Source organism: Coregonus lavaretus, assembly GCF_964263955.1.
Source record: "Coregonus lavaretus genome assembly, chromosome: 30".
Taxonomy (NCBI): Eukaryota; Metazoa; Chordata; class Actinopteri; order Salmoniformes; family Salmonidae; genus Coregonus; species Coregonus lavaretus.
Genome location: NC_140017.1, coordinates 37,813,876 through 37,826,665, shown reverse-complemented (window position 1 = coordinate 37,826,665; position 12,790 = coordinate 37,813,876). Strand labels below are relative to the sequence as shown.

The following is a 12,790-nucleotide window of genomic DNA, read 5'->3' as shown; positions in this document are numbered from 1 at the left end:
CCATTGATGAGGATGCTGGCGTGTCCAGCCTGGTTCCTCCTGAAGTCCACAATCAGCTCCTTTGTTTTGCTGACGTTGAGGGGGAGAGGTTGTTTACCTGGCACCATGCTGTCAGAGTGTCTACCTCCTCCCTGTAGGTTGTCTTGTCGTTGTTGGTGATCAGGTCTACTGCTGTCATGTCATCAGCGAACTTGATGATGGAGTTGGAAGTGTGTGAGGCCACGCAGTCGTGCCTGAGTGATGAAGCAATGCGAACGAGGAAGCAATTCTGCTGAGCAGCACAGTGAAGCCTGTTACACAAAGACTGGGTTTCCATTGTATTATTTGAAACGTTTTTATTATGGAAAATAAAGGAATAAAGATTAAACTGCATTAAAACACAAGAAGCACACTCTTAAAAGTGTTAAAGAGGACATTTCTTGAGTGAATACTTGATTTAAAAAAAAAACTGTTAATAAGCACGATCTGCCATTCATTAACCTCGTCCCCAGGCTACTGCACAAAGCATTGGGCCGAAGTATCTGGGAACGAGATTAAACATTCATAGGACATCTCTGAATGTGTCCCTCGTGTTAATTTCATTGAAAGGCTTTGGCATGATTATAGGTCAAAATGTGATATGAGGAACTCTCAAAACTATAAATATACACTCTAAAAAAAAAACATTCACCGTCTTCCCTGTCTATTGACAGAAGGCGATAGGGCTATGATAGTTGATTTGGATCCTATAACTTGTCACACAACGCCAAAAAAAGTATATAGCTGTATAATAAATGAACATTTGTCTATAACAGTCTGGTGGCTACCTATCAGTGGTCCGAGACCTATCTGATATGTGATTGGCTGCTGAAGTGATGACAGTATTGGGCCTGTCTCAAATGGCACCCTATTCCCTATATAGAGACCCACGGTGGAGTTGTCATAATACCCATAAAACCTAGCGGTCAAACAAGGAAATGGTTCCAAACGTTTTTCCACCATTCATTTTTCCCATAGGGTATTTTAGAAACACTTAAAAATAAGGGCTGTGTTTCATGTAGGTTTACCCTGGGGTGACGTTTTGATAACCATGTAAATCTCTCTAGGACAAGGTGACTTTTGTAAATATATTCGCCTGTATTTACCCATACTGTGGTACTACTGTTGGGACCTGGTCAAAAGTAGTGCACTATACAGGAAATAGAATGCAGCCTATATTATCCGACTACATTATCTGAATAAAGCCTATATTATCCGACTACATTATCTGAATAAAGCCTATATTATCCGACTACATTATCTGAATAAAGCTCATGTTGGAAAATATATCTTAACTGTTCTATTATGGACCGAGGTATAACATTAATACGTTCGCAATTTTGATTGTGTGAACACGGATTCGATTGTGTTGTGAAGAGAGTTCTATATAAAATTAAAAAGGAGAAATAGCATAAGCATCTCAACGTTTTAAAATCACGAGTTGTCCATTGACAAAGTCTGTCAGGCACCAGGGTGATGCAGCATGGCAGCCATTTTGTGCCCAATGGCCATTTTGGGGCCACCAACAACAGTGCCTCAGTGGTGGATGTAGTGAATGAGTGAACGAGCCAGCGGAGAGCCAGTTTCCTCCTCTGTGTTTAGATGGCACCCTTTTCCCTACTTTTGACCAGAGCCTGTGCATTGGATGAGGAATAGGGTGGCATTTGGAAGCCATCACTCCCTCTCACCAAGGACTGTAGCAGAGCCATCACTCCCTCTCACCAAGGACTGTAGCAGAGCAATCACTCCCTCTCACCAAGGACTGTAGCAGAGCAATCACTCCCTCTCACCAAGGACTGTAGCAGAGCAATCACTCCCTCTCACCAAGGACTGTAGCAGAGCCATCACTCCCTCTCACCAAGGACCGTAGCAGGAAGGATATGATAGGGTTGATGAATCATCTGACCATTATGAGGCCCTCATTGAGATGTGACTGACGGTGAGACGGGGAGCCCTTAGTGTCCCAGCGGCCGGTCGTCGTAGGCGCTGTACCTCTTGACGTGGATGCGGCGTACGCGCTCCCTAAGGTCCACCCCCGAGTGGGTGGGGCCTTCCTCCTCCTCGCTGTGGGAACCACAGTGGGCGTGGCGACGGCGTGTGGCCTCCAATAGGGTGTCGTCAGGGACAGGAAGTGTCTCGTAGAGCAGAGCGTTCAGGGTCTCCTCGTAGATCCTGGCCTCTGGGAACTCCACCTGGGATAGAGACAGACAGACGGACAGACGGGGTCAACATGAAGATTAGCTGCAGGACAAAACTTGTGTGTGTGTGTGCGCGCGTGTAACTCCGAACCAACCTTGGTCTGTTTTTTCTCTGTGGCGTAGACTATGGATGTGCAGCAGACCTCCGCCAGCTTGCGTCCCTGTCCGTAGAACGACCAGCAGCAGATCTCGTCACCGATCACGTCCTTGATGAAGAGAACGCGGCCATTGTAGCTCAGAGACAGCTTGTCAAACAGCTCAATATTCTTCAACAGGTTGTCGTCTGAGTTACTGTGGAGGAGTACAACCCATAGGTCAGGAGGTACAGGAAGTATTTCATTGTCAACACAGTACATGATGAGTGGTCCTCTGTAGCTCAGCTGGTAGAGCACGGCGCTTGTAACGCCAGGGTAGTGGATTCGATCCCCGGGACCACCCATACGTAAAAATTTATGCACACATGACTAAGTCGCTTTGGATAAAAGCGTCTGCTAAATGGCATATTATTATTATTATTATTGTGCAGTCTCCCGAGTGGCGCAGTGGTCTAAGGCACTGCATCGCAGTGCTAGCTGTGCCACTAGAGATCCTGGTTCGAATCCAGGCTCTGTCGTAGCCGGCCGCGACCGGGAGACCCATGGGGCGGCGCACAATTGGCCCAGCGTCGTCCAGGGTAGGGGAGGGAATGGCCGGCAGGGATTTGGCTCAGTTGGTAGAGCATGGCGTTTGCAACGCCAAGGTTGTGGGTTCGTTTCCCATGGGGGGCCAGTATAAAAAAATAATAATGTATGCACTCACTAACTGTAAGTCGCTCTGGATAAGAGCGTCTGCTAAATGACTAAAATGTAAATTATTATTATATGCCCTCACTAAGCACTTACCTACAGTCATTAACTATTATTGACTCTCCAAACAACAGAACAGGCATAGGGTTCACTAGACGTGTAGTAGTACCTGGTATAGGAGTACTTGTTGTTGCTTCTGTTGTACAGCAGCTTCACTACAGGCTTGGTGCAGGCCTGGATCAGTCTCTCCTCCTCCTTGGCAGAGGTGACCACAGGGATTACACACAGAGACTGCTCCTTCTGGTCCTGTTAATCAAACACACCACAGGGATTACACACAGAGACTGCTCCTTCTGGTCCTGTTAATCAAACACACCACAGGGATTACACACAGAGACTGCTCCTTCTGGTCCTGTTAATCAAACACACCACAGGGATTACACACAGAGACTGCTCCTTCTGGTCCTGTTAATCAAACACACCACAGGGATTACACACAGAGACTGCTCCTTCTGGTCCTGTTAATCAAACACACCACAGGCAGGCTGGTATAGTACATAACAGACACCACGGGCAGGCTGGTATAGTACATAACAGACACCACAGACAGGCTGGTGTAGTACATAACAGACAGGCTGGTATATTACATAACAGACACCACAGGCAGGCGGGTATAGTACATAACAGACACCACAGGCAGGCTGGTATTGTACATAGAGAGAAAGAGGTCCAGAACCAGTCTAAATGCCTGGTTCCACTCTCACTGGCTCTGTGCTGCTGAACAATACAAAGGCTTTGTGTCAGGACATATAGTAGGGCTCGGGTCAATTCCATTTCAACAACTCAGTCAGGTCAGAAGGCGAGGTGAAAGTTCCTTTATTGATTGAAGCACGCTCACAGAATTGGAATGGACCGGAATTTAACATTCACCTCCTCCATATAAGAGTGTAAAGATGGTTGAAACTAGGGTTGGTGGTATCCAGATTTCCATACCTTCATACCGTGCTTGTGCCATCCCAGGATATATGATATTACCGGTAGTGCACACAAGGGGCACTATTTTTTTCTACAAAATAATAAATAAATAAACTCTTACCAGATTGCTAACAAAATGCTAACAAGTACTAAGGCATTCTCATAGCGGATGCTAGGTAAATGCTAATGAGCGCATGCAAACCTTTATTACTAGGACAGACAACCCAGCTCATAAAGTTATGCAAGAATCTCAAAACACAGTTTGCAGCATGCACAATACAAATATTAGGCAGCAGGGATCTTAATCCAGGAGGAGATTGTGTACTGCAAGCTAACGTTAGCCACTTAGCTAACATTAGCAAGTTAGCAAAACCCAGCTGGAGAGAATTTAGCACACATTAGATAGTTAACTTCATAGTTATAAGATATATGGCTGGCAAACAGTAGTGAAGTGTAACTTGATCACCTCACTTAAGTTGTGCTGCAGAAGTGACTCACCTCACAAAGCTCCCACAAAGACTTTCATAACTGTCGTTTCCAACGGGAACAAATGAGTGGGCAGAACAAGCAAGGAAGTGGGCAGAGCCAAGCACGAGTTAGCAAGATCCTATTTAGTGCATTCTAGCAAACATTTGCATATTTCCGTTAGGGAACGCCTACTCTGAAGTGTGCAATAACTCAATTCGCCTTTGCACTTCTTCTAAACAACACAATTTTTTGAAACTTTTGCAAAGATTGAAGCCCACAAAACTGTCCACTGTGTTCGTAACAGATTTTAGTTTTGGGAACATAAAACTGCATTGAGATCAAATGTTTCATTGATGAGAAAATTTGCAGAATGTCGGCCAAAATTCATCCACGCTACCTAAAATACTAACGAGCGCAATGCGAACATTTTGTACAGTTTCTGACCTAAACTATTACATTTACGTCATTTAGCAGACGGAAACCACGGAAACCATGTGTTTGATACCATTCCACTAATTCTGCTCCAGCCATTACCACGAGCTCGTCCTCCCCAATTAAGGTGCCACCAACCTCCTGTGAAGTATACAAGTAACTCAAAAACGCTACTCACAGTTTGCTGCACGCACAAAACAAATATTAGCCTGCAAGGCTCTTGATCCAGGAGGGGATTCTCTGCTGTTACCAAACGAATGCTTGATTTGGAAGAAGCTAACCACTTAGCTAGATGGCTAACTAGCTACTAAATTAGCAAACCAAATGCACAACTGCAAAGCATTTACCACATTTTAGACAATTAACTTAATAGTTATAAGACATCTAGCTGGCAAACATTTAGTTGTGAATTTCCTACTGTAATTTGATCACCCGGAGCATGTTGCATTTACATTTTAGTCATTTAGCTCTTATCCAGAGTGCATACATTTTCCTACTGGCCCCCCGTGGGAAACGAACCCACAACCCTGGCGTTGCAAGCGCCATGCTCTACCAACTGAGCTATAGGGGACATTGCATGACAGAGAGTGACTCACAAAGCTCCGGTCTCTCGTCATTGCGTGGGACTACCGTAGATTTCATAACAATGTGAAGCAATGTCCTTAATCTCCTAACTTTTTGACCAAATTGACTGCAGGTATTTACTTAAGTAGTTTAAAAAAATATTCAAATTCATAAAAATAAATAAATAAATAGTTTTAAAATGGTATTGAAAAACCATCCTGAGGATTTTTCCAAATACCCGGTATAGGGTATACCGCCCAACCGTGGTTTAAACTTGTATTCACTAAACTACCACAAGTGTAGAGCATATTACATCAAACATTGTACAAACCTTAAGCATCTCTGAGGTAGAGCATCTCTCTTATAATGCAATCATTTCAGTCTTAAGACTTGCTCAAAGATTTATTCATATAAGCATCTGAGCAGTAAATTCCAATCTGAAAATGACGACTACACTTCATTCATAAACCGTTTAGTGACCAAAAAAAAAAAAGGGGACATGAATGAAAGCCAGAGCGTTTTTTTTTATTCAACATGGCATTGATTCAAGACTCCTCAGCATAGACGTGGTAAAGAGGTTAATGGAACGCAGACCATGGGGGATAGATGAAGGACGCTGGATTGGCGCGCATTCAAAAAATCTGATCTAACGAAGTCGATATTCGTCAAATCCGTAATGATTTATGTTTTGTAACAGGCCCACAATGTGGTAACTAAAGTCTGATTTGGATAGATTTGGCTGTTTTCACTGCATGACAATTAGAAGTTGTCCCTTTTCAGGTTTAAAAGAACAAGTGACAACTAAATGCTAACTCCCGTTGGTACAAGCTGGTAGCATAGCTAGCATACAGAAATCGGTGGTGATAGTCAGTCGTTTTGAACTGTAATGCTGTTGGTTGGTGACGATGACATGAACATGTATTGGGGTTGACATCCATACAAGCATTATACAGATTTTTTCCTCAACAGTGTGAAATACACATAGAAACAGTAGCCTAAAATGTAGGCTAATTTTGCTGGGGGGGGGGGGCAATGAGGAGATTCAGGATCTTTCCCCCCCACGCATTTCCATTGTTTTGGTCAGGTTCGATTGATCTCTTTACCGCATGTATCGCTGTCACCATGGAGACAGCAGAATCTCCCAAGTAGAACCTTGGCTAGTCCAAATACTGAATGCCAGGCATTCCAATTAACATCACACTCACAGCATCCTAAATGGTACACTATTACCAATTTAGTGCACTAGGGGCCCTGGTCAAAAGTAGTACTCTACATGGGGAATAGGGAGCCATTTGAGACGCAAACACATTATACCCACTGCCTCTAGGGTTGTGACATCATGGAATTTTGAATGACTGATTGGCCAGCCAAATGATGATGATGGTGGTCCCCCCATAATAACGGTTCGAACAGCAAAATCAATTTAAAAAGTAGAGCATGGCGCTTGCAACGCCAGGGTTGTGGGTTCGATTCCCAAGGGGGCCAGTATGGAAAATGTATGCACTCACTAACTGTAAGTCGCTCTGGATAAGAGCGTCTGCTAAATGACTAAAACGTAAAAAAATATATTTTTTTAAATTTATTTTACAGTTGTTTTTAGACAAACATTTTCTCCTCTCCTGACTGCATATGCTGCCATAGAAATAGAATGAATAGAACCGGCATCCCCATTCAAGTCAATGATGGCGTAATGGGTGGACTGGCGCCCATTGCGAGTGTACCCTTCGGAAACAAAGCAGGAAGTAAAATATGTGCTTAAATATACAGTCGTGGTCAAAGGTTTTGAGACACAAATACTAATTTTCACAAAGTCTGCTGCCTCAGTTGATGATGGCAAAAGAGTGATCAGATGAATTGCAAATAATTGCAAAGTCCCTCTTTGCCATGAAAAAAAAAAATGTCCACTGTATTTCAGCCCTGCCACAAAAGGACAAGCTTCCATCATGTCAGCGATTCTCTCGTTAACACAGGTGAGTGTTGACAAGGACAAGGCTGGATATCACTCTGTCATGCTGATTGAGTTAGAATAACAGACTGGAAGCTTTAAAAGGAGGGTGGTGCTTGAAATCATTGTTCTTCCTCTGTTAACCATGGTTACCTGCAAGGAAACACGTGCCGTCATCATTGCTTTGCACAAAAAGGGCTTCACAGGCAAGGATATTGCTGCTAGTAAGATTGCACCTAAATCAACCATTTATCGGATCATCAAGAACTTCAAGGAGAGAGGTTCAACTGTTGTGAAGAAGGCGTCAGGGCGCCCAAGAAAGTCCAGCATGCGCCAGGACCGTCTCCTAAAGTTGATTCAGCTGCGGGATCGGGGCACCACCAGTGCAGAGCTTGCTCAGGAATGGCAGCAGGCAGGTGTGAGTGCATCTGCACGCACAGTGAGGCGAAGAGTTTTGGAGGATGGCCTGGTGTCAAGAAGGGCAGCAAAGAAGCCACTTCTCTCCAGGAAAAACATCAGGGACAGACTGATATTCTGCAAAAGGTACAGGGATTGGACTGTTGAGGACTGGGGTAAAGTCCTTTTCTCTGATGAATCCCCTTTCTGATTGTTTGGGGCATCCGGAAAACACCTTGTCCGGAGAAGACAAGGTGAGCGCTACCATCAGTTCTGTGTCATGCCAACAGTAAAGCATCCCGAGACCATTCACGTGTGGGGTTGCTTCTCAGCCAAGGGAGTGGGCTCACTCACAATGTTGCCTAAGAACACAGCCATGAATAAAGAATGGTACCAACACATCCTCCGAGAGCAACTTCTCCCAACCATCAAAGAACAGTTTGGTGACGACCAATGCCTTGTCCAGCATGATGGAGCACCTTGCCATAAGGCAAAAGTGATAACTAAGTGGCTCGGGGAACAAAACTTCGACATTTTGGGTCCATGGCCAGGAAACTCCCCAGACCTTAATCCCCTTGTGGTCGATCCTCAAGAGGCGGGTGGACAAACAAAAACCCACAAATTCTGACAAACTCCAAGCATTGATAATGCAAGAATGGGCTGCCATCAGTCAGGATGTGGCCCAGAAGTTAATTGACAGCATGCCAGGGTGGATTGCAGAGGTCTTGAAAAAGAAGGGTCAACACTGCAAATATTGAATCTTTATGTAATTGTCAATAAAAGCCTTTCACACTTATGGAATGCTTGTAATTATACTTCAGTATACCATAGTAACATCTGACAAAAATATCTCATAACACTGAAGCAGCGAACTTTGTGAAGACCAATACTTGTGTCATTCTCAAAAAACGTTTGACCACGACTGTACACTACATGACCAAAAGTACGTGCTCGTCGAACATTTCATTCCAAAATCATGGTTATTAATATGAAGTTGCTGCTACAACAGCCTCCACTCTTCTACTAGCAAGGCTTTCCACTAGATGTTAGAACATTGCTGTATGAAAATGTATGCACTCACTAACTGTAAGTCGCTCTGGATAAGAGTGTCTGCTAAATGACTAACATGTAATTGCTGCGGTGACTTGCTTCCATTCAGCCACAAGAGCATTAGTGAGGTCGGGCTGTTAGACCTGGCTCGCACTCCGCGTTCCAATTCATCCCAAAGGTATTCTTCTTGAGCCACTCCTTTGTTGCCTTGGCCGTGTGTTTTGGGTCATTGTCATGCTGGAATACCCATCCACAACCCATTTTCAATGCCCTGGCTGAGGGAAGGAGGTTCTCACCCAAGATTTGACGGTACATGGCCCCGTCCATCGTCCCTTTGATGCGGTGAAGTTGTCCTGTCCCCTTAGCAGAAAAACACCCCCAAAGCATAATGTTTCCACCTCCTTGTTTGACAGTGGGGATGGTGTTCTTGGGGTCATAGGCAGCATTCCTCCACCTCCAAACACGGCGAGTTGAGTTGATGCCAAAGAGCTCGATTTTGGTCTCATCTGACCACAACACTTTTTCCCAGTTCTCCTCTGAATCATTCAGATGTTCATTGGAAAACTTCAGACGGGCCTGTATATGTGATTTCTTGAGCAGGGGGACCTTGCGGGCGCTGCAGGAATTCAGTCCTTCACGGCGTAGTGTGTTACCAATTGTTTTCTTGGTGACTATGGTCCCAGTTGCCTTGAGATCATTGACAAGATCCTCCCGTGTAGTTCTGGGCTGATTCCTCAGCTCTTTGGTCTTGGCGGAGAGTTTGGAATCTGATTGATTGATTGCTTGTGTGGACAGGTGTCTTTTATACAGGTAACAAGCTGAGATTAGGAGCACTCCCTTTAAGAGTGTGCTCCTAATCTCAGCTCGTTACCTGTATAAAAGACACCTGGGAGCCAGAAATCTTTCTGATTGAGAGGGGGTCAAATACTTATTTCCCTCATTAAAATGCAAATCAATTTATAACATTTTTGACATGCGTTTTTCTGGATTTTTTTGTTGTTATTCTGTCTCTCACTGTTCAAATAAACCTACCATTAAAATTAGACTGATCATTTCTTTGTCAGTGGGCAAACGTACAAAATCAGCAGGGGATCAAATACTTTTTTCCCCCCTCACTGTATACTATATGTGCTGTTTGTTGATTCAACTCAACTGACATTACTGCTGCTGCATCGTGGTGGGCATTGCCTAGGCAACTAAATACCTGTTTCCTCGTTTCAGCAAGGAACCAAACATGTTTAATCACATTGTTAAGAGTCCATGTTAGAGCCGAAACTGTCTCAACCACACGAATACCCAGCCGTCCCGTCTTCAGTAAGCTGTTCGTTCCACAAAAGTTTTTTTTACGGTTATGATGGTTATTTTATTTTCATGACAGTCTTCATCCATAACCATCGGTTACACTGTAATTGTGTCAGCCCTAACTGCCACTGATGGTAAACAAACAGTATTGTTGTCCTATAGCCACTAACAGAGTAGACACACTAGTCAAAGCAAATCAAATATCACAACGCGAGGAAGCAATCTGTGGAGCACTTGTTCAAGTTGGCCAAAACGGCAGCAAACAAACATACATTACAATCTGTTGCCTTCATGCACAGATCTAGCATCTAGCAAAGCTGCAGGTTGGAACACACAGCCTGCACCTCATGCACCCTATTCCCTATGAAGTGCACTACTTTCGTCCAGAGTCCTATGGGCCATTTGGGGAGCACGTCGCTCTCTGTGTCACTGACCTGCAGGCCTCCCTGGCACAGCTCCACCAGACCCTGGATCAGGTAATACTTGGCCTCTGCCAGCAGCTCCAGAACCCCCTGCCTGCCAGGGGGCAAGGTGACCGCTTCCTCCCGCAGGTACGTCAGGATGGAGCCAAAGTGCTTCCCACTACGATCTATCAGGATCCAGCCTGGAAAGGACCATGCAAGGCAAATGAAAGGCAACGGTCAGTTCCGGTCCGATCTTTATAGTAGCATAGTTCTGTGTATCTTTTTGATGATGTGCCTGCCGTAAGGCCTGTACATGTATATCTAAATAGTATTTGTAATCATTGCTGATGTTTGTTGCTTTAGCCATCTGTTCCATTCCGAAGTCTGTATTAGACTAAGTAGAGTTCCCTCTATGTTTCTGATCCATAAGAGCGACAGACTTTTTGGAAGGGAACTCAGCCTTTCGTAATTGTTAATTGATAGTCCTTCTCACCCTCTCTGTCAATGAAGACCTCCTTCCTGCCACTGAACATGGCCTTCAGCATGGAGTCCTGCCTGGTGAGCACCTGCAGCGTGGTGTAGAACAGGGTCCCCCCTACGTTCAGACGCACGTACTTGTTACCCAGGCCCACCGCCGCTCTGTAGCTGCACGTCTTGGTCTTGGGACACGCCATCTGGGAGGCTTGGGAGGGGGAGAATAGGATGGAAATGTCTCTTCGGCATCACCATACAACAATTTAAAAGATTGCATACACGTACACATCATACATATTCAAAACTGTCAGCCTAGCACAATGTATAGCCTACATAAACACAGAGGATATTGGCACGTTCATTCATAACCAACCACTGCTCTTATTGCCCACTGTTCCATGTATACCTTCATGGGGAGGTCTAATGGCTTGGGAGCCAGTGGAGATGGCCTGGGTCTGAGGGTGGAGGAGCAGCCGGTGCAGGGGGAGCTGGCAGCTGTCCCCGGACATGTCCCTCTGGAGGTAGATGACCACCCTGCAGACGGAGGTCCTGGTGTCCCCTGCCGTGGTGACAGCTACTGGGGGGGCCGCCACAGCCTTTCACGGGCCCTGCAGATCATACCTGGTGGAGGGGCGCAATAGAAAACCACCGCTTTCTTTAGGCCTTGCCCTCAAAGCCCTGGCCTGTGCTGAGATGCTCTGACCAAATGCGATCAGAAGTAAAACCCCAATAGTCGAGAACGTTGTGAACACAATGGCGTGAGGAAGCCACCCACCCAATCAGTCTTCCTCTCGATTTCCCTTTCCCCTAGCATGGAATGTGGCTGGACCCACTACACTGTGTGTCCATCTTCATACAATAAACAAACTGTCTTATTTGGGAGAATGTCCCCAAAAACGTTGCATACCAGAGGCAGACAGTCTGTCTCTGGGGAACTTTGATTCAGATGGGTGCAGTAGTGTAATTCAAACATGCACAGGAAGTTGTGTTGTAGTCCCGTGTAGCTCAGTTGGTAGAGCATGGGTTGTGGGTTCGATTCCCACGGGGGGGAAAATGTATGCACTAACTGTAAGTCACTCCGGATAAGAGCGTCTGCTAAATGACTCAAATGTAAATATCAATCCATTACACATATGGTTACTACTATGAAATACAATGTCATGTATTTTCATAACGGTCATGGCATAAATCCTAATAAATAGTCAAATTAGAGACTACTAAAATACGCATACAACGTCAGTACATATAATTATGAGATACGGCTAACTAACCAGCAACATGCCACATAGGGTTGAGTCACAAATTGTATTTCAGCTAGCTACCTAACATTAGTCGTGCTGGCTTGCTAGCTACTGGCTAACTTACTGTACAAATTCAAGATCATTGAGACGAACCTGAATGACCTAGTCCTAGTGTATAATAACTAGCTAACGTTAGCTAACAAACCTAACTTGAAAGATAATGAGTAAAATGTGTGACTTACTGGCTTTTCTCCTTGCCACCCCGGCAAAAGCTAGCTGAAGAAGCTAGTTAGCTAAGATTAGCTAGCTAGCATATTTTCAAGATACTCACCCACGCCATCTTTCTCTTGGGGTAATTCGTTTGTTGAACAGGTTAGTACATTGGAAGCTATGTTATGTAGCTACGCCACCTAGAATACGCCAACTACAATTGCAAATATTCACAAGGCAACGACGTTTAATAACTTTCCCCAACTACAGAAATGTGTGCTACTACAAATCATGTTTGCGCTTACGTACTACAACTCCCATCCCCTCC

The 12,790-nt window shown here is 44.8% G+C and overlaps 1 protein-coding gene across 1 annotated transcript; it reads right to left on the bottom strand.

The window, feature by feature from the left end:
- Positions 1 to 312: 312 nt before the first annotated feature.
- Positions 313 to 12,781, bottom strand: LOC311105922 (BTB/POZ domain-containing adapter for CUL3-mediated RhoA degradation protein 2-like). The gene is made up of 7 exons (XM_084148158.1): positions 12,584 to 12,781; positions 11,418 to 11,632; positions 11,031 to 11,219; positions 10,568 to 10,737; positions 3,171 to 3,307; positions 2,312 to 2,507; positions 313 to 2,210 (listed from the first exon to the last, which is right to left on the bottom strand). The coding sequence occupies exons 2-7, from the start codon at positions 11,518 to 11,520 to the stop codon at positions 1,974 to 1,976; spliced, it is 1,032 nt and encodes a 343-aa protein (XP_084004284.1). The 5' UTR covers positions 11,521 to 11,632; positions 12,584 to 12,781; the 3' UTR covers positions 313 to 1,973.
- Between the last annotated feature and the right edge of the window lie 9 nt (positions 12,782 to 12,790).

Bases quoted from the DNA above. Each gene is read 5' to 3' on its own strand.
- LOC311105922 (XM_084148158.1), bottom strand. From the start codon at position 11,520: ATGTCCGGGGACAGCTGCCAGCTCCCCCTGCACCGGCTGCTCCTCCAC. The intron at 11,220-11,417 runs GTATACATGGAA...CCCCCTCCCAAG, and splicing joins CATTAGACCTCCCCATGAAG to CCTCCCAGATGGCGTGTCCC. The intron at 3,308-10,567 runs GTCAGTGACACA...TTTGATTAACAG, and splicing joins TGTGCCAGGGAGGCCTGCAG to GACCAGAAGGAGCAGTCTCT.